At 41.6% G+C, this 21634-nt stretch overlaps 1 protein-coding gene across 2 annotated transcripts in view; it reads right to left on the bottom strand.

The window, feature by feature from the left end:
* Positions 1-16959, bottom strand: part of LOC102848501 (ras-GEF domain-containing family member 1B-like) — a 44510-nt gene extending 27551 nt beyond the window's left edge. Inside the window, exons 1-4 of one of the 2 annotated variants that reach the window (XM_006885281.1) lie at positions 16902-16959; positions 5193-5375; positions 2708-2830; positions 2036-2173 (exon numbers count right to left, since the gene is read on the bottom strand). In XM_006885281.1, coding sequence (XP_006885343.1) covers positions 2036-2173; positions 2708-2830; positions 5193-5369 — 438 coding nt within the window. In that variant the 5' untranslated portion in view covers positions 5370-5375; positions 16902-16959. The remainder of the gene's footprint in view (positions 1-2035; positions 2174-2707; positions 2831-5192; positions 5376-16901) is intronic. The other variant, XM_006885282.1, reaches the window with a different exon arrangement.
* Positions 16960-21634: the final 4675 nt, after the last annotated feature.

Raw genomic sequence — 21634 nt, 5'->3', positions numbered from 1 at the left:
TTTGTATTTCCATACTTGATAGTTCTACCTAGGTTGCCCTTTCTGTTAATCTGAATGTGTTCTGTTGTGCATAGGGTTTTCAGAGGCCTACTATTTTAGAAGTGGGTGGCCTAGGTTGTCATAAACCAAATTTACCAAGCCAAGACTAACCCAGCCAGGCAACCCAATAGCTAACTCTTCTAATACTATATTTACAGAAAAATTTCTTAATCAGCCAAACAAAAACAACTGCACTGTGGTACTTTTCATATCTGCCTTTGTGAGAAACCTACTCTTTTATTGCTTGGCTGCAATCTGTAGCAGGCACATAGGCAAAATGATAACAGTCTTGACTTGCAAAATGACTCAAGAAACCACTCATTCAGTCTTGCAGAAACGATAGCGGTCTTGGGCACCAGGGATTAATACAGTGTCATAAGAGAACAACAAGAGAATTCATTCCATTTCATGAGTTAGAACATGATGCAGAAGAACCAACTGTAAATTTTTCAAGCCCCAATTTTAACCTAATTTTACTGTTTTGTCCTTTTTTATTTTTAATATCTGGGGAAATATTACAAAAACACATCCATAAGAAACAGAATAGCATGTTTTGTCACACAATCTTAAGACTCACTGCCAAAAGAATGAGTTCTTGAGGAAGATTATTCAAACTGGGTAAATGCATTTGTAAGGCCAATGAAATACGACATTGTTGCAATTACCAAACACTTTATCTATTTTTCTTTTCCTCTCCTGTGAAAATATACTTGTGTTGAAGGAACCTGCACCCAGGAACTCAGCAGAAACACGAAAACTACAAAGGCAACCTTGCCCAACAAGCCTCAACACAGAATACCAGCCCTCCGGGCCTGCTTCAAAGAGAATAACCTTGAATTTGTCACAGCGAGTTAGTTCTTCACAAATGCTCAGTTGAGTGAAGTGCTGTTTCTGGCAGATTATTGAGGAGCCTTGCATTACATCTCCAGGTATTACAGGTTCTAGCCACTTCCGGGCCCCCCAGGCCAGGGTCATTGTCTTCTCTTCACAAGAGAAATCAGTCACCTCTACTAAATGATAAGCTTATCTTAAGTTCTCAGCTTTTATCAAGGGATATTTCTTGTAAGCATTATAAAGAACGTTTCTAGGAATTCACTCTATAGCCTTTGTGCATGTCTCCTATGAGAAGGCTGTTAAAAAACAAGTTTCATTTCATTCTCTGCCCTATGTCCTAGTAAACTTTCTCTTTACTGAAAGTGAGAGTTTTATAAATGATTGTTGTTAGGTACCTTCGAGTTGACTAAAAGTCTTAATGACCTATGAACAACAGAGCCGAACCTTTCCCTGTCTGTCACCATTCTTACAATCTCCAGTTCTAACTTCATCAACACACTATCTTTTTCTAAGGCCTGGCTCCTTCTGACAACATGCCCAAAGTCTATGAGACAAAAGTTTCACTATCCTTGACTCTAAGGAGCATGCTGGTTGCACCTCCTCCAAGACAGACTTATTTGTTCTTCCGGTAGTTCATGCGATATTACAACCAATACTGTCTCACTCTCATCTAAAGTTCAAACTCCAATCACAGTGGCCCTACTGGGTTAAGATTAGTGTGTTTGCTTTCTCCTTGCCTTGGTCTAGAAAACAGATTCCTAGATATGACTTATAATCTATTAATACATTAACATGTTACTTATTTTAAAGCTGTTCTCCAATCAGCTGTATGCAAACCTTTCGAAAGAAAAAGGCTGTAAGTAAAATTACAACGTCAAATACACTTGCAATATAAAATCCAATGCATGAATTGATAGGAATATAGCCCAAATTAACCACATATAACTCAAGATCATCACCCTTTGAAGTATGATGATCTAATCATTCCTATTTGATATACTAAACAGATTAATATGTTGTATAACAGATGAATATGTTGTATAGAAGAGTTGTCCAAAGGCAACATAGTAAGTAAGCAGTGGAGATGCTGATAATTGGGTATCACTTCCCACCAAGGCTGGCCTTGGGGATTCAAGTGCTGTGGTACATTCAGGTTACCAACCTCGTCACCACTGGCTATTCGGTGAGCCAGATCTTTTAAGTTTCTCATCACTCTTTCATCCCGAAAATCATAAGGAAATGTTTCTGTCCATTCCGTCAGGAGCTGAAGAATTTTAGGTGCAATTTTTCTTATTTGGTTCTAAGGAGACAAAACAAATATAATTCAGTCCTGACTAGGATTCCATTAAGGAAATAATTACCAACAATGTCCCCGATAAATTTCTAAGGCAATGTCTTTGGAGTTGAATAAGCGCAGCCTCTTTCTACCTTCCATGGCAAAGCCACATGCCACCAACTCAAGGGGGAAAAACAAGCCCTCCTGGCATTAGATTTCCACATTGTTTATAACATCCTCAACTCCCTCTGCATAGACAGCTGCTACCTACCAAAGTGGCCCTGACTTATGGCAACTGGTCACAGTATGGAATTGCTTCACACGTTTTTTTCTTGGATAGGACGTCTATAGAAGCAGTTAGCCAAGGCTTTCTGCAAAGCCACTGTACAAGATAGAACTGACTTTTAAGTTAACACCACACGTGCTCTTGAAACTGCGCTAAGAGCTATACTATGACATCTTAAAAGTACCAACTTCACAAAAAAGAAGCCATAAAGTTACTAAAAGTAATAGGGAAGGAATAAACCACAACACAGTCGTACCATTCAAAATGTTTACCTTATCGCTGTTAGGATCACTTAGTCTCTGATGTTCAACACATAGCTGGCAAACTTTGGCCATTAGTTCATACGGATGCATAAATAACCGAGAACTGAGTAGGAAGGTAAATATGTACGTCCTCTGTGGCAAGAGAAAAAAAATCATCATGGTTACATTCCCTCTGAAATGAGTATCTCTCTCATACGTCATACACTGTAATTTTAAAAATGAAAAAGTAATGTGTACTAATAATTTTTTTAATATAAAATTTTTATTTTATACTAGTTTACTTACAAAGTTCATATATATTCTTATTCATATATATATCACACCGGTTCTTTCCCATTGCATTAACCTACCCCTCCCTCCACCCATCAAAATGTCATTTGCCCTGTTCCCCATCCTTAACCCTCTGCTCCCCCCACACCCTCCCTGGATTCTCATACACATTTTACTAGTTATCTATTTCTAGAGTAATGGTCTTACACAGTATTTGTCTTTATAGGACTGAGTTATTTCTCTTAGAATAATGCTCTCCAGTCCCTCCTAAGTTAGGTAGTGATTTACAATATCATTGTTCCTGCATGCTGCATAGTATTTTTTAAAAAGGTAACAAAAAACCCTATACAAAATGGCTTTCTCCTTTATCCTGTACTTCTATCATTGTTAGTATAGCTTAAGAGAAAAGTGACAACTCACCTCCTTTTCTCTTACCTTATCACTTTTGCCTTAAACCATATTAACAACAACAAAAGTTTAGCTCCTTAAATTCCGAGAACATTTTCATATCTATGTTCAGGGAGCCAAGATACCAGACAAGTAACTCATTCTTAGTAAAGGAGATTGTAAATCAGCCCCTAGACACAAATGTTATCTTAAATATACCACCCATTCAGAATCTTCCTCTGTGTCCAATTACTGTGCTAGCTCAGTGGAATACCCCCTCCTCTAAAAGAAATAGAAGTCTCCAGTGTGTCCAGTATAGCACACTGGAGTGTTTGTGTGAGAACATTCAAAGCCTGCCTTTCAAATCATCTATTTGCTTGCTCAGGAGCTGAGCAATTTGATAGAGCATAATATAATACTATATACTTTTCTTTAACCACATTGTTCCTCAAGAAGTCAGTAATGAAGCAGTGGTTATTTGTTATCATAGTTGCAGACTCCCAATGAAAAGAGAAATTCCATGGGGGTTTATTTATTTCTTTTTCTTTTAGTGCCTTAAGTAGCTCATAAACACTTAGAAAACTGAACAAGGAGTTCCTTTTACTTTTGTTTATAAGGATGCCCTGTGTGGCAACATATTTGGAAACACTATGTAACAAGTCACATACAGGGGAGAGCACTCAGTCAGAAACTTTGTGGTGACTTTTGTGGCAAGTACAGACTATCCTTTGCACACCAAGATCATTATATTTATGAAAACAAACCAATGTAATGTCTAGATCTAAAACCAGCCGCTCTCAATTTCATCATGTCACTGAGCTCAACTCCAAAGGAAAGTTGTAAGATACAAGAGAGGGAGAAAAATTTTGCCCCAAAGATAGAAAGTCCACGTCTGAGTGCTGATGTTGAGTGTGAACTCCTGTGTAAATTGCTCAACACTTTGATCTTCAAGGGTTTGGGTTATTCCCCACTCTATTCTCCTTCCCTCATCCAAGCCTCTTGATTAGTGGAAAGTGTGAGAAAATGTGTGGATATCCCAAGATATCCTTACACTTTTTATAAGAAAAGTCCTATTTATAGAAATATAAATTAAGAAATGTAAGTTACCTAGTGTTTAATTTACAAAGAGACAGATCTTGAGTTTAAGTTTGTTGTTCTCTTCTATGTACTTTCCCTGGCTAGCTTCACCTTTTTTAGTATGATGATAATCTTTAGGAGGGGGAAGGTAAGATATTATCTATTCTAGGCTCCTTGGAGGCAAGGATTCTGAGGCTCCATCTAACATACTTTGGACATGTTGTGAGGAGAGACCGGTTCTTGGAGAGGGACATCATGCTTGGGAGGGTGTGGGGACAACGCCCTCTATGAGGTGGATTGATTCAGTGACTGGGGTAATCGGGATGGGAGGGTCAGAGACAGTGCGATTGGCACAAGACAGAGCAGAGTTTAGGGCTGTTGTGCATAGGGTCTCTATGAGTCACAAGCAACTCGACGGCACATAACAACAAACAACAACAGAACAGCAAATGCTTCTTGTTATGCTCTTTTTTTCCAAAGGCCAATACAAAACTATTAACCATTTAAGTGATATCTGATTGCATTCCACACAGCACCTGACTTTAAAGCAACAGAGAATTAAAGTCAGACACCAAAATCTGATCCATCCCACACTCAATTTTATCCCAAGGTAGTCAATCTAGAAGTGGAGATAAAGCTTATTAACAGAACAATTCTTAGCAACCCAGATGTATTTCTGTAGTAACTACAGCCCCTGCCTACTGTTGTATAATTTCTGCTCGGTGCTAAGTACGTGTTTTAGAGGACCAGGAATACCTACGTCTGGATAGTAATCCACATTTGGTACTAAATGCTGGATGAGCGCTTCCAGAGATCCGGAGAGAAGGTTGTTATCATGGTAATACAACCCTCCACAACTGTCTTCTGTAGACTGATAGAGGTTTCGGTTGTAACCACTGCTGTCAAACATCGCTGAGAAGGGAGGAGTCTGAGGCATGCTTTCCTAAAAGGACACAAAAGGAAAAAAAATGTAGCATCAGCAATATGCACTAAAAAAAGAAAACAAGAACAGAACTAAATCCTAGTAATTTGGAAACAGTAAGTTAAAAAAAATTAGGTTCTGATATAATATCAAGGCACATTGCTCTTGAGGATATATTTTTTTTCTTGATTTCTAATGTTAAACCAAATATCAAAAGATGGTTAAACTAAAGAATCCAATTTGGACTTGAATTTAAGTATCTGGCTGCCATTCTTACTTATCAATTTTCTGCATTTGGTTGGGTAAGTAAGGAACACTGAGTTTGGAATTGCTTATCCCACTGAGTTAACTAGGTCTCTAGAGTAGGAAAAGTACAAGTCTTCAAATTTGGTTGGAAAGAATTATATATGATACTTAAGAAATACCTGTAGTTAATGCTCTTGACTGGTAACCAAAAGGTTGGAGATTTGAGTCCACCTAGAGGCACTTCAGCAGACCAGTCTGGCAAACTACTTCTGAAAATGTGGCCAGTGAAAACCCTCCAGAGCACAGATCTCCTTCGACACATGTGAAGTTGTCATGAGCACTCAATGGAAACTGGTTAAGAGCTAGCCAACTAGCACTGGGCATGCTAAGGAATAAGCAAAGCACAAGTTGAAAAAACAAAACTGTGCTAGTTAAAGAATATAGTGTGTGTGTGTGTGTGTGTGTGTACACGAGGAAGAATGTATCTATTTGTTTATATGCCTATGCAGATATTAAGAGTTTTCATGCATAATCCTGACTCCCAGCTTTCACTGCAGTATCAGATGCTGTTGATTTTTGCCCCTTTGTGGTAAATTCTTTCGAGGCAGGGGAGAGACACTGGAAAGCCTCAGCTCTCAGTAAACACGCAGGTGGAAAAGGCACCTGACTGGAGAACAAGGAGTGCTGTGATGGTCCCCAGATAAGTTGTCATTCTCCATCTGTGTGCCCTGCACCTCACAAAGACTTGTCAGAGGGCGCTCCATGGAGGCCAGGGGCTATTAAGTTATTACTTAGATTCCTGGGGACTCTCACAAGGGGACCTGGAGAACAGACTCCCGGTTTCTGGCAGCATGTCTGGACAAAAGAGGCATTCAAAAGCTGCTGGGACCTCTGGATTTAGAAAGGCAGCAGTGATAGGGACAGGGTGTGTGAAGGCTGCGGGAGAACATAACCTGGGCTAATTCTTCCTTTAAAGAAGCCAGAAGATATTTGCATCAGAATGGGGGAGGAGAGTGCAACCGGGTCTGAGAAGCTCTCTCTCTAAAAGCATCTGTTCCAGTTACGGCAAATAGGGGCAAAGAAACCACAAAATGTGCACGTGCCTAGGTGGGTGGCAGCCAGGGGTGGAATATTAAAAAAACAGTGACTTGTCAAAAAAAACAGGGAGACGTGGCAGGAGACCATCATTTAGGAAAAGAAACAGCAAGAAAAATGGAAAAGGGGGGGCAGCTTCAGCTCTTTATACTTTTTCTCCTTCACAAACTGATGCTGAAGGAGCATTTAAAAGGATCTATGAAATAACAGGCATCCAGAGGAAGAAAGTGATTGCGGAGAATCACTCTTTCATCCCATGAAGAATGGTCCTTCCCAGGTCATCTTTGTTATGCTTCTCACTTAAAAAGGGCACAGCTGTTAACAGCCAGAAGATCAGCAACTATGGAATGTAAACATTAACATAAAGTCTCCAACAACCAGCCCCCAGTTAGTAAGACCTCACACGAAGGATCCATGGTTAAATAAATAACTTAATGTTAGACACTTTACAAGCCAAAGGACAAAGTACATTTCTTTTCTCTTCAAACTGTCCATTTTCTATGAGTCCCAGTCACAAGTAGAGCCTTCTGCAAACTTTTGAAGAGTTAAGAGTTTACCTGCTCATGCCCTGAGAAATGGGGGTAGGGGGGTAGGGAAGCCTTCAAAACTGGGAAGGAAGGATCTGAATGAGAAAAGTCACTCCCCTAAGAAATTTTTAAAAAAAATTTAAAAAAATCCTTAAAACTGAGGAGACAGGACCTGAGATGAGAAAAATCACTTCTTGAGATGGCTGTGGTTACCACTATTTTAAAAAGCTTAAGATAGTTACTGATCCTTGAAGGGCACAACACTTTGTGCTCCACTGCAAACCAAAAGGTTGTGATTTGAACCAACCCAACCAGTGACACGGAGAAGAAAGGTCTGGTGATCTGATTCTGTAAAGATTATAGCTAAGAAAATCCTGCAAAATTGTTCTTCACTGCAACAAGACCAAGAGTCAGAACTGACTGGCAGGCAAAGGGCATTTGTTTTTTTAAAGCGGGTTAGAAGCCCGATGTGCTTCGTGTACAGAGGGAGCAGGACTCGCTCCATAATGCACTACCTTCCTGCAGTTTTGTTATTGCTTTGTCCTGTTAGGAACTGTATTTATTTTCCACCCTCACTAGTTGCTATTGAAACTATCTAAATAAAAGGCTTTGAGGAGATGGTTGGCCTGTATCTGTGGAGTCCACAAAATATTACAACACTGCAAAAGGACCTCAGCAATCATCTAGTTCAGGATGACCAACAGAGTCCATTCACTTTCAAGCTATAGTCAATTAGATATGGCTGCTTGGAGGTCTGAGGATGAGTGAGGTGGACTTGGAGCCTGTCGCTCAGTGAGACAGTGAGTGTTCTACATAATTAGCAAAAACCACAAGGCAGGCAGGAAGCAGTTATAGTCCATGAGGCATCCACAATCTAGTCCAATCTTCACTTTTCACAGTGAGTAGGGCCGTGAAGTGACCAGGCTAAGAGCACATAGGATGTGGGTACAGGACAAAGTAAGTGGATATAAATCCTCCCAAACACTGCACACCTCTAGCCTGAGGCTTATTAATAGTCAGGAGCTAAGATCGGCTGCCACTGAGTCATAATTCAGCCGATTCTTGGGGACTCCATGCACAATGGAACTATGTTACCTTGTGATCATGGAGCACCTGTGTTATTCTCACAATCATGGGCCACCATGAGTTTTCATTGGTTATTTTTCAGAAGTAGATCGCCAAGCCTTTATTCCTAGTCTTAGTGTGGAAGCTCCAAACCATGTGATGTCACAGGGCCATTTAAGCCTTCAATGACAGATGGGCTTGGCTGCCAGAGCAGGAAGTCCAACTGCTAAGCACAAATGGGATATCCCCTAAAGAAGATGAAAATTCTACCACTGAATTATTAACACCCCGATTAACAGTAAGTACTAACCCTCAAAGTGGACATGGGCAATTCAGAGTTCCCTTTCAAGGATTCAGCACCACAAGCCACCAAGTATTTGGACTTCTTAATTCTTTAGTCCTGTAAAGTGGACAAGGATTCAGATTTAATCAGATTCTAGAACTGGCACTGATAAAATGAAAAAGTCACTTATTTTCCCTGCCCCTCCCCGAGGGTGCTTTTCATCCTAATTATTTTAATTATAGAGTATAATTTCTGATTTTACCCACCCCTTCATTATTCTAATATAACCACTCTTCCTGGAGCATTGCTACTGATGTGTCAGTCAAAGGATTTCTCTGAGGAGGTGCAAAGCGTCAATGTTTAGATAAGCTCCTCAAAACCATGCACCAGGATAAAATACTAAAAATAGCCTGGAATTCAAACTAAGGTAACTTAACTAGAGGAGCCATTTATTTATTTATTTTTATAATTTTAAGAAGATATACAACTGACTAATGAGATGATTTCATTCCACTCATGTCCATGTCCACTGCTGGGTACAGTGCAACACCCGACCACTGAGATTCAAACCCCTCCAAGTGTTGCCATCCCTCAGACACAATGGTCATGTTCTGTACTTTGCTACATACTCAGGATGGCATTTCCCTCCCAGTTCCTCTAGTCCTTCCATTCTTACACACTCTGCTTCTAAGGAATCGCGTGTGCTTACAAAGGTCACAGCATTCCATAGCTCTTTATTTCTCTGAATCTCCCCCCTACACTCAAGAGAAATGCCTGGCTCCAGGATGTGGAAGACACTACGCGTGGCAGGAGCTGCCACCTGTGTCCTCTTTTACTGCCTACAGAAGCTTACTTGGATTCTACAGCCACTCAGTTTAGCTGGCATCCACATCCTTTTTGTACTGCATAAGAAATTCAGGTTCAGAAAAACGAAAAGAAGTATGTTAGGTTTACTCATTTATTAAGTGCCAGACAGGGCAGGGTCTCAAATTTAGGTTTAATGACAGCAAGTTCAAGATTTATAGCACACTATCTTAGATTGCAAATGGCCTTCTTTGAACTTCAAATGTTGAACAATAAAATGAAAAACCTGTCACTCTCTCCCAAATTGTAGGTGAGTAGAATAATTTATATATTTTACATGTTCTGCATAAACCCTGGCTAGAAAGAATTACTAAGGTCATAAATTACTCTTATTAAAAAGCAACACTGTTAATGGCAGTATTTTAGTGACTGACCTTTGCAATCAAAGCACAGTCCCATCTAGACAAAAGGTTTTAGATACTTTCATATGCACTTCAAAAATATTTTAATACCTTTTAAATTGGGATGCATCTAAACAATGTCACAAGAAAGTAAGTCACTGTTTAATTGGCAACCGTTTTTGTGGCAAAATATGAAATAAAGAGAATATTTTACAATTGATGACATTTTAGAGTCAATTAAATACAGGAATATTTGTTTATATGTACTAGGTAGATTTCTAGCAAAAAATTTTAATGAGATAAATGACCAAAAGAAGGTCATGAGTCCTAAGATTCATTCTGTGCTGCTGGACAATTTTTAACGAGCGACCGGTCTCGCCGTTTTTTCTGGAAGGCTCCAGCCTTGGGTAATAGATGGGCTTGATAAGTAAGGGGAAAGGTCAGTATCGTGAATGATACAGAATGTACTGTTTGAGCAGCACATTCTTAAATCTCTCAGGAGATAAACACTGTGGTTCGTTCCCTCTCAAGAAGCTTCCCTCTCATTATCGGATCACAAACGACTGTTGGTGCCGTATTTCGCAGATAGATCTGACACTTAGATCTCCGGTTCTATCTGCTCCAGTTCTGAATCATCAACAAGTCAGAATACAGAAGATTAACTATGAGTTTGGCCCTTTCTTAAGACAACAAGCTCAATATCTGAGATCCTAGACATCAGAACACATTAAAGTGTTTAATCCCTGGACACTGTTAACACAGGGAAGCATTTACTCAAGATTTCCCCTGAGGGATGAAGAGGTAAGCGTGATGCTGTTCTGACCCGTGGCCTCGTTTGTTTTTCAATCAGTGCAGCTCTGACGCTGGCCTACTTATCTGCATTATGCACTCTTACTTTCTCTTTTAGTTCCCACAACTAACATTTTCTGTCTCTGGAGACCTACAAAGGGCCCCTAGGTGGCACAGTGTGCATGTGACTACTAACCTAATGGATAAAGTTCAATCTTGTAAAAAAAAAGAGGCCAATAAGCAGCTTTCGGAAAGCCAGCTGCTAAGCCAGCCCTAAGTTGCAGTTCTCCTTTGCGACACAAGGGGTCACACATGTAACACATGAGTGGGAATCAACTCAGAGCCAAGGAATTTGAGGTTGGTTTGTTTGGAAGGGTGAATTCTGTAAGTTCAACATTTACTTCTTTCTACCTACACTCTAAAAACCAACTTCTCCGGTCAGCCATATTTCTTTAGCCCAGATAATACACCTATCTAAGGCGACTTGCTGCTAAAAAAAAAAAAAAAAAAAGGATTAAAAAAAAGCGAACCAAAGTAAAACGTGACAGAGAAGCAAGAGAAACAACAGTCCTAACCTATGTTCTGTTTTCTTTGAAAGAAGAAAAATTTGGATGGGTCCCCTGAAAAGCTGTTGAGCTAATTCAATCACTATCTGTAAATAAAACATTCTTTCTTAACTCAGATTAAGAAGTATTTCTTAAGATTGTTCAGAACTTTATCTACTCTACATCTAAGAAGAATCAAGTGGCTTTGAAAAGAACAGTCAGAGTGGGCTCCTTCATGGAATATATGCATTTTCAAGCATTATCAATAAAATAGTATATAAAAAGAATAATTCTTCTGCCCATTTGTCATCTTAGGAGCAGCTGGTGGGTTGGAACTGTGCTCCTTTGGTATTGCAGTGCAGTTTCTTACTATTAGGTTGGCAGAGCTCCCTCTGGTTTGGGTAGATTAATGTAGAGACAACAGTATTGGATTTCAATTTGTTTTTTAATGAGTTAGCCTCAGAGAAAACCTAGAGCCATCAAAAATAGCAAACAGATTACAAGTTTTGCTAGAAAACTGTGCCAATGACAAGTAAAAAAAGTGCCCAACCTAGGCCATGCATGATGGTTGTTCATTCTTAAAATTAATTTGGTAAAAGGAAAAGTTGGTAGACAGACACAGTATCTCGCAGAGGCAGCTAATTCAGTCACAAAGATATATATCATGTTCTTCCAAGGGCTCTGCAGAAGTTCAGCCTGACATTGATCCAGCATCGAGGAAGCCAGCACTGGGTGATTTAAGGGATGAATGGATTTGAAAGGCATGCCTAATGGTTTCAAACCAACCAAAGCACCGGATGAAAAGCTGCCTTTTTCTAAACAGCAGACTGTGTTTGAATTAGCGACTGCTTTTGCACAATGTTATTTATAATGAAGCAGGTGCACTAGGATAAGGTGGTTTCAGGTGACAATTCAGATTGGAAAACAGGTTGAGGAAAAGATGAGTGTGGGGGCCTAAATCAAAAGCCTTCTCTCAACATCTGGCATAGGGGCTTTGCAAATCTCCACCAGAATGTCAAGTCAGCACTTCCCTGAAAGTCAAGAGAATAAGAAGAAAAATGCAGGAGTCAGAGGAGAAAAATAAAAGCCAATCTCTATTTCATCACAGTGCTTCAGTAAAATAATAACTGCAATGCATGTATGCCAATCACTAGATTTCCATTTTCACTGAAATGCTGTGCCTGTATGTATGCTAATCAAAAGGTGAGAAATAAGGGACTCTCTATCACAGTTGAACTTTGAAAGCATATTTGTTTTGTAGGGAGAGGTCTGATTTAGTACTCTGGAATTAATGGTTCCCAGTTCCCCTTGATGCCAAAAGAACTTTGCACTTTGGTGTAATGCATGTTCAAAGACACGATTCTTCCTCTTTGCATTTAAGGTTCCAGAGAATTGAATTAAGAAGGGTTTGCATATCTCAATTTACTCAGGTTGGCATCACAAGTACCTTCAGTCTCCTTCTGACATTCAGAATACAAGGACTGCCTGCCTTCTCATAAAGACTATCTAATGATGGATTTGAGTCCTGAAAGGTAAACATCAAGTGTCTGACGCTATCTAAAATCTGGCTTATTTTGAGCCTGCAAATGTCCAAGATATTATCTTCTTATTCTCTTTATCCAGGGGAAGTCCTAAAAGCTGAGGTTTTTAAAAACATCTCTGGAAACTGTAAAAAATGCTACACCTCTGCTGAACACACTGTGTTCAGTGTGCAAACGATAAAGTACAGGCAGCTCTGAACCTCCTCACTTCTTAGGCATGTGAGCAACTCCAAGGTAAGTGCATTCTTTTGAACTGAGCCCCACATGCTCACAAGCACTTCACAATCAGGGAGACAAATCAGAATAATCAGAAGGTTTTACTTCTCTGTAAGATTAGCATTAAACAGTCATGTTATTTCCTGAGCCAAGCTGCAGGCATCAATATAAAGTAAATGCATTTTGCTTTGTTCGATTAAGAAGTTACTTTTACAAAATTTTTTACTTATACCTAAAGGATGAAAGAAAGAGACTCTGAATCAAATACCTACAATTCTGGGTTTCCCTAAAAGGAAAGCAAAGCTAAACTTTTTCATCTCTTGTCTTGGTAAATCTTGTCACTGATTTATTAAAATGCAAAGTGACAATTCAGTAGATGGAAATCCTTCCGGTCTAACTTTAAACAAGCCTGAGGAGTTACTTAAAACAAACTGACAGATGAGTGGTGGTGATAAGTAGCATAGGCTGTAACAGTGAATTAGGTTAAACGCTGTTAATCATCTTGATAATTATTACTTAAATATACTTTTTGAAGGAAAACAAAAGCAAAAAGCAGTTCAAGAAAATCCAGAACCTTACTTTAAGTTTCAGCAATAAAAAGAAACTTCATTCTCTGCTCTTCATTTCCAGGCAGTGAGAAAGCAGCGAAGCTCTGGTGAGTGCCTTAGTGATAAGGAACTGCACTGCCAACACAAAGATGGGCAGTTTGCAAAGGTGCTCAGTTCGAATGCACCAGCTGCTCTAAGGGAGAAAAGGCCGTCTCCTCCTGTCTCTGAAAACTCACTGGAGGGTCAATTAAGGGTTGGTTCCAACTCAATGGCACACAAAAACGACAAAAGGAAGCAGCTAAACGTCTAAGTGCATGTTGCTTCACTCTTTATCCCCCACCCCATTCCATCTCCCAACACAAAGCAGGGAAAATACATGAAATAACAATTCAGCCTTGACGGACTAAGGATCAGTAATCACTGAGTTCAATCCTGTGTCCACAGGGCATAAAGGGCAGGTCCAGAGAGAACTCAATTTGCTTTATTAAGGCTTCCAACAGGACAGAGCCTTCTTGTTCTGTCCTCAGCACTGATCTACAGAATCTATCACTTAAGGATAATCAAGGGCTCAGGTCTGTAACTTGTACATTTAATTAAAGAGGTAAAAACAAAGGAGAAGAGACAAAGACAGCTGTAGAAAAATGAAAGGTTAGGAGATTAACATTAACAACAAAACCCCCATAAATCTTAAGCAGCTCTTTCAGCAGTCCTATATGTGTCACCAGAGACAACATTCTCAATCCCTGCTTCATGAAATCCCAGATTTTTCTCCCAAAGGAGAGCTTTTTCTTTACTTCCATCTCCTTTTCAAACACTTTCTTTTTCAGAGCAATTTAGATATTCCTTCAAAGCCCAATGCTTCCAGGAAGCCTTCCCAGATTGATAAAATGATTTTGTTGGCTGGCTTCCTAAGCTACACTTGTAGTTCCTTATCTGTGATGAGTAAGATACTTTTCCTCAAATTATTCTCTTCCTCAGACATGTCTGATTTCATTGGTCTATTGTGTTCTATTTGTCAGCAGTCAATTTTAAATTATAAGCATGATATATAATAGCAATATAATAAATACACCTTATAAATACTGGAAAATATTAATCTACACACAGAAATATATTAAAATTTCTAATCAAATGAAGTAAAAGGGACAATAAGCACAAATGCTTTCTGGCCAATCTCTAATCCAAAAGATAGCATGATCCCCAGATATCAGGTGTACAAGTATCAGATAAAATGTCCACTGAAGCATAAAAAGAATAAAATAAATGGGAGTTAAACTGAAAATGAATGCACCATGGGCAAAATGAATTCTAAGAACTTAATACGCCATTAAACAATTGTTAGGCCAGTATGCTTAATAGTCAGAAATGTTGCCACTTTAAAAAAACACAACACAAAAACAAACCCAAAAAACCACACATGATTTGACCCACAAGTAGTGGAAGAATGCCAAGAAGAAACTTGCTAATCAGTGCCCTGTTTTCATCTTCACTAGCATCATTTTTCTCTCAAAAACCCCAGACCCATTACTGTCATCCAAATGGACTCATAACTGACTCCCCAGTGGGGTTTGGGAAGCTGTAAATCACTCAGGAGGAGACCGGTCATCTTTTGCCTGAGGAGCTGCTGTTAGATTCGAACAACCAGAGAGGCGCCACCTTTGGGTTAGCTGTAGCACAACAGCCTAACATTGCCTGAGAACCCGGATTTCTGCAAAAAAATGCCATGGATCCGCACTAGATCAACCCCTCTCCTCCTCCTAGTTCACTTATCCATTAATTGTAAGGTCTAATAAGCTGTCATTCTTTTGTTGTTGGTATGAACACTACAAAAGTCTGGGTTATGGCTTTAGAAAACAATTATTCATTTGCCAGTAATTTTCCTCTCAAAAAATCAACTATATATACTGGGTGCTTGTACACCTCCCAGTTTCAAAGCACAGGCTTATCACGATGGTCCAACTATGGTTTATATTAAGACACAGCCATCACATGCCATGCTCCAGCTACCGTCTCTGGAGGGAAGCCTAATTACTCACATCATCTGAGTCTGACTGTACCAGACATCACCCAAGAGTGCAAAATCTCTATCCCTGGACTCTTCCTCTTTATGCACCCGGTTCAGAGACCCTCGCCGAGGCATCAGAGACTTGTGGATCATGCAGGGCTAAATATAGATCTACGCACACCAGCAGTTCCTGACCAGTGTCACATGGTCCTGCTGACGAAGGGCTCCCTGGAGACGCATATGCCCCCCCCCCCCCACAAAACCTCTTGTGTGCATATTCATTAAAACACTCCATGCACCAAATTCACTTGCGAAGGCAGTCACATCTATTGACAAGACTAAGTCCCTCCCCAGACTACCTCCACATGATAATAGCACACTTCTGTCATCCTCGTAATGTCAGGGCTGAACTGCGTTGCTTTCGCCAGAGCTGAGCATGTAGGGTGGTGGCAAGAGAGGAGGCAATGGTCAAGTGGTGGTACATGCGCGCGCGCACACACACACACACACACACACACACACACACACAACACACACAAATATCCCGCGGCGTGCACAGCAGCGCCCCTTTCAACCTTGTTCTCGGGGAACCCCTACTACCGCTCCCCTCCGCGCGAGGCTTCCAGTTCATGCTATTATCACCTGGCAGGTAGATCTGAAAGGAGCTCACCTGAGCTCGGGCAACAGTAGAGCCTTACTTTCCAAGTTGGGCAGGTGAACAATAGAGATGAAAGAATGTTACCTGGTCAGTGGTGAGTCCATGATCTTTTTGCTGTTGTTCTTTTTGCTCCCCTTTTCTTTCCTAAGAGTCAAGACCTTAAATTTTATAAGGCTGTTGTTATAGACCGTCGAGTTGGCACCGACTCACAGCGGACCCTCCAGAGGGCAGTAAATGGCTCGGGAGGATACTGTCCATTTCTTTACAGCTAAATTACAAGACATGGATACTTAAAAGAATCCCCATCCCTACTCAAAACATACAAACTAGCCAAGAAGTCAAAGACAACAATCTAGCACTATACAGAAGCAAAGGGATGAAAGCTACTAGAACTCAGACAAATTTGCAAAAAAATTGCACCAAACTGCCCCCGCTGGCAAGGAGGATCTAAGAAAGGGAAGAGAGGCAAAGGCCAAACCTGCTCCTCCCTAGGTCCGGGCTCTGCACCACACCTGTTGGGGACAAGAGAACCCAGGGAGCAGCCACAGGACTGGCGGCGGGCCGGCTCCTCCGGTCTCCGGCTCCCCAGAAGCGGTCAGCCACAGCGAGAGAGCCCGAGCGCTTCCTCGCCCAACGCTCGGCCGCCGCCTCACAGAGCCCCGCAGCGGGAACGCAGAGCTAGAGTCCCCGCGGTTCCGAGCGCAGAGCAGGCGAGGCGCGAGGGGCGCGCGCTCTGCCCCAGCCGCCAGCGCTCAGCACAGCCCCGAGTGCCCAGCGGACTCTGGACCCAACCGAGAACAGTCCAGCCAAATGGAGTAAATTACCTGCTGATGGACCCTGATCCCCGGCCTCCTGGCTCCTTGCCGCACGCCCACGAAACCGACCCAAACAAGAGTGAGCCAAAGAGCGCGGGAAAAGAGGGGAAGAAAAAGGACCACCTAACCAGTCGAGCTCCTTGTTTATACTGAAACTACTGCACCAGTCTCCGCGCACACCTCCTCCGTGAGAGCTCCGCCTCCAACCGCCAACCCCGCCCCACGATGCTCACCGCGGACCAATCAGGAGCGCAGCTCACCGCCCACACACCACCGCCCCCTGGCGTAGGGAGCCTGCGGGGAGTCCGGGTGGGTCAGGGGCTCCCGCCACTAGCGCTCCCCCTCCTCGCTCCCACGCAGCTGAGGCCCTGGAGTCCGCGCCGCGCTTTTCACCGGGTCAGCTGGGCACACTGCGGTGGTGTGCGTTCCCTGCACTCCACCACCACTTGAGCAATCCAGGCCCGGTTGTTTGTGCGGTCTTGGATATGTCTGTGTATCCACTTACCTGCTCTCTACCTGTAAATACCGGCCCGACTCGTTTTACAGTATCTATTACCATAATTATGACTTAAAGATTACTGGCTGTGGAACTTAGAGAAGAGAGCTGAGGGGAGCCACAAAACATTAACTTGGCAACTATGTTTATATTTATATACCGAGTGCTCAGCATTGCTCTAGGCCTAAGGCACACAAAAGCCAGCTGGTCCTTGCCTTTATGAAGCTTACAGTCTAGTGAGGGGACAGACTTGAAGCATATAATCCCAGGAACCAATGTAAAATGACGACTGTGGTAAATTCCACGAAGGAAGGGTGTCTGGCTGTGCTGTGAAATTCGATTCTGGATGCAGAGTAGAGAGGCTAGTTCTTAGGAAAAGGTTGTCATGGTGACCACAACTCAGCGGATACCTGGATACTTGATAACTATGTTGGAAACAGGTAACAAAAAAAGAAAATTCACAGTACTTTACCATATACAAATAAAATGAGGCTTGATGAAAGATACAATGGTAAAATAAAATAAATAAGGGGAGATTCTGACAGTCGTGTGACATTGAGTAAGTAAAGAAGCTTTTCTGAGCTTCCGCTTCCCCATATATAAAAACAACGCCATTTATACCTGTCCTATAAGGCTATAATTAGAATTCCTGAATTGAGGAACGCTTCTATATGCTGTTCCATGGCCCCTCCTTTCTAACATGGGGTGGAAAAAGTCAGATTGAAGCTCACCTTGGCTATTAGCGGATATCCGCCCTCAGTTTCATTTGCCCTTCCTCTCACTTCTTATCACATTCCCGCTTCCTTCAGCAAATAGGTCTCCTCTGACTAGGCAATTCACTCTCACCAATCTGGGACTTGGACTTAAGCAAGCGTTCTCTGCAGTTTGAAAGAGAAGCCATATGTCCTAAAGAGCTTGGTGCGAGCCAGCCATGAGAGTAAAGGTACGAGCACCCTAGGTTCCTCAGCCTAGCTATTGTGGTTGTGGTGTTTGGTTTGGGTTTTTTTGTTGTTGTGGTGGTTTATTTATTTATTAATTTTTTGCAAGCTGTTGCCCATCCTCATAACAAAGAAGTGACCTTGGGCAGGTCACTTACAGTCTTGAGGCGCCTGGTTCTGTAGCAAGAAATTTAAAAGGTTAAACTAAAATCTGACATATCCTTTGTAATTTATTGGTACACCCAAGAATACCTCTCAACCAGCTCCCAACCACTGTGGATTCAGACCCTATAGAACAGGTAACTATTGCCCTGTAGGGTTACCCAGCCTGTGGAAAAAGCACAGACTTAAATCCTTCTCCCTCTGAGAAAGCTAGACACTTTAACCACTTTACCACCAGAGCTCCTTGATACATCTATTAGCCTGGATTTTACCCAGTTTTACTGACTACAGCCCCCTCCTAATCCCCGGCTAAAGATATTGAATAATGTTGTTGTTGTTGTTTGATGCCGTCGAGTTGTAGACGACTCATAGCGACCCTATGAACGAACAGCCTGAGCACTGTTCGTACATAGAGTTTCCAGAGGCAAGCCATTTCGGAAGTGGATGCCGCTCCTGCTTCCAGGCTTGATTTAGTCGGGAAGCTCCAGCCAACACTGTCCACCATGGGTGCCCATTACCACGATTGGCACATCACTGTCACAGGCTTCAGCATCAAATAATAGTTCCTCAAAATAGAAAATGGATACTGTCATCATACTGATTCTGTACTTTTTCTAACTACATTCCTGCTCCACATTCTCATGGCCCCTTCTAACTCTCATGTTTTGGGTAATAAGGCAGATCCAGAGCCAGATGGCCCAAACTTTAATCCTGTCTCTACCACTTGGACAGCTACAACTATGGATTGAGGGAGCTCTCCTGGTCTCTCCCTTAGGGAATTGGGCTGCTAACCCAAAGGCCTTGCATATCTGGTGGTTCAAATTCACCAACAGCACCTTCAGAGAAAGACAAGCAATAGAACTCCTCTCTTTGTATTTACAGCTTTGGAAACCTGTTGGAGAGTCAGCTATGCATCAGTTCCAAGACCATGGCAATGACTGACCAACTATGGTTTGAGCTATGTCCTCTAAAACCAACCAGTGGAAGTCCTAATCTCTCAGGGAAAAACCCTCAAATGAATTGCTATTCAGGTGAATCCAACTCACAGATGACCTGCAGCCAGTGTTTCTCAAAGTTATAAATAGGATGGGAGAAAACTACTCATCTTTGTCCTGAGGAGCCCTGCCAGAGAAGGGCAGCCTTTGGGTTACTACTCAACATGGCCTATGTCACCAGACCTCCCTTATTAGCTTCTTGCCCTGTAAATATGACCCTGTTTGGAAATCGGAGTTTTCTTCTGTTACGTTATTTAGGTCATTGAACAATAGGATGGGTCCTAAATGAAATCTCATAGTGTCTTATGAAAATAGTAGAACAGACACAGGTACATACACGCATAGACAAACACACACAGGTCCACAAGACATGAAATCTGTCTACAAGTAAAAGAATGACTCCTAACACTGGCAGACCATTATGAGAAAGGCCCACAGTCGAAATCCATGTGGACAACACTCAGATTTGGGATTTACTACTAGAACAGTGAGAAAAATAGCTTCTGTTCTTTTAAGTCACGTGGAGTTATTTTGTCATCAAACCTTACACACTGGGGAAAAAAACCTAGGCTCCAGATTGTACATCAGAAAAATAGCCATCAGGGAGCTCTGGGAGCCTACTGGCAAGAAGCTGCACTGCAATCCCTGAGGTGCACGGTTTGAATCCACCAGATGCTCTGCTGAAGAAGGAGGGACAATATCCTCCTGTACCAGTCAGATCCAATCTGTCGGTACACACCGAAAATAATAAAAAAAATTTATGTTGTTGTTATGTGCCGTCGAGTCACTTGCAACTCATAGCGACCCTATGTACAACAGCTCTAAACTCTGCTCTGTCCTGTGCCAATCTCGTTGCCTCCGACACACTCATCCCGATTGCCCCAGTCATCAGATCAACCCACCTCCCAGAAGGCGTTCCCCTCCTGTGCCTGCACTCCACCCTCCCAAGCATGACGTCCCTCTCCAAGGACCGGTCTCTCCTTAACAACATGACCAAAGTATGTCAGACGAAGCCTCAGAATCCTTCCCTCCAAGGAGCAGCCCGGTAAAAAGAAGAGCTTTGCTTATTCAGGGTCTTTAAAAAAAAAGAAAGAAAGAAAAATAGCCATCATGGTTAACAAAAGTAGTTTCTTTATGGATGCTGAGAAGATTAAAAGCAGTAATATATATAAGGATCTGAGACAATGTTCCTGGTCAAGTCTTCTCAACCTTACTATTTAAAATTGCAATCATACCACACTGTGCCTCCTTTTCCTGCTTTGTAGTTGTTGTTTTCTTTATAAGACTGGCCACTACCTAACTTACTATTATTATTAACTTACTTATTATTTCCTGAGCCCTCACTCGAATATAAATTCTGGAATACCAGGGTGTGTAGGTTTTGTATTGCCTTCCTGTTGTGTTGCCAATGTCAAGATAGTATCTGATTTATGATGAAACTCACTACCGTCAAGTGAGAACTGACTCACAGCTGCCCCTCTAGCAGTTTTTCAGAGACTATAAATCTCATGTGAGGAGATTACTCATCTTTTTCCTTTGGAACAGCTGGAGAGGTTCTTGCCTTTGGGTTACCAGCACTACTCCCTAGGGCTATGCCACCCTTAACATGTGATATGTATATAATAAATAAAGTTTTCTTGCCTGGGTGATGCCTATGACATAGTAAACAGTCAAAAAGTAATAGCTGCTATTATTACATATCATTATTTTCTATAGAAGCCCTCTGGTGGCCTAGTCAATAAGAACTTGTGCGGTTAACCCAAAGGACACACAGCTCTGGAGGTTCAAATGCACCAGCAGCTCCTCAGGAGAAAGATGGACAACCTCTCCCAGGGCAATTTACAGCCTCAGTAACCCACTAGATGGGTTGGCTGTGAGTTGGTCCCAAGTTAACACCAGTGAGGTCTAAGGTATTTTTTTTTTAATCATGAAAAGATACTCTTTCCTTTCTCTGTTTATATCATAGTTTCTCTCTGGTCTTTTGACAAACCTTCTATCACTGTAACTACTGGTAAACTCAGTGGTACCAGTCAAACTAATATAATTAAGTCCTGTTGAGCAGTACCTCACCTAAGCAATAAAAACAGCCCCCTATGTTGATTCTATACTGTGTCAAACTCTGTGCTAAGTATTATCATTTTTCTTTTCCTT

The sequence above is a fragment of the Elephantulus edwardii genome, unplaced genomic scaffold (genome assembly GCF_000299155.1).
Source record: "Elephantulus edwardii isolate Elephantulus edwardi_28Jun2011 unplaced genomic scaffold, EleEdw1.0 scaffold00042, whole genome shotgun sequence".
Classification (NCBI taxonomy): Eukaryota; Metazoa; Chordata; class Mammalia; order Macroscelidea; family Macroscelididae; genus Elephantulus; species Elephantulus edwardii.
This window is presented reverse-complemented; position numbering and strand designations above follow the sequence as displayed.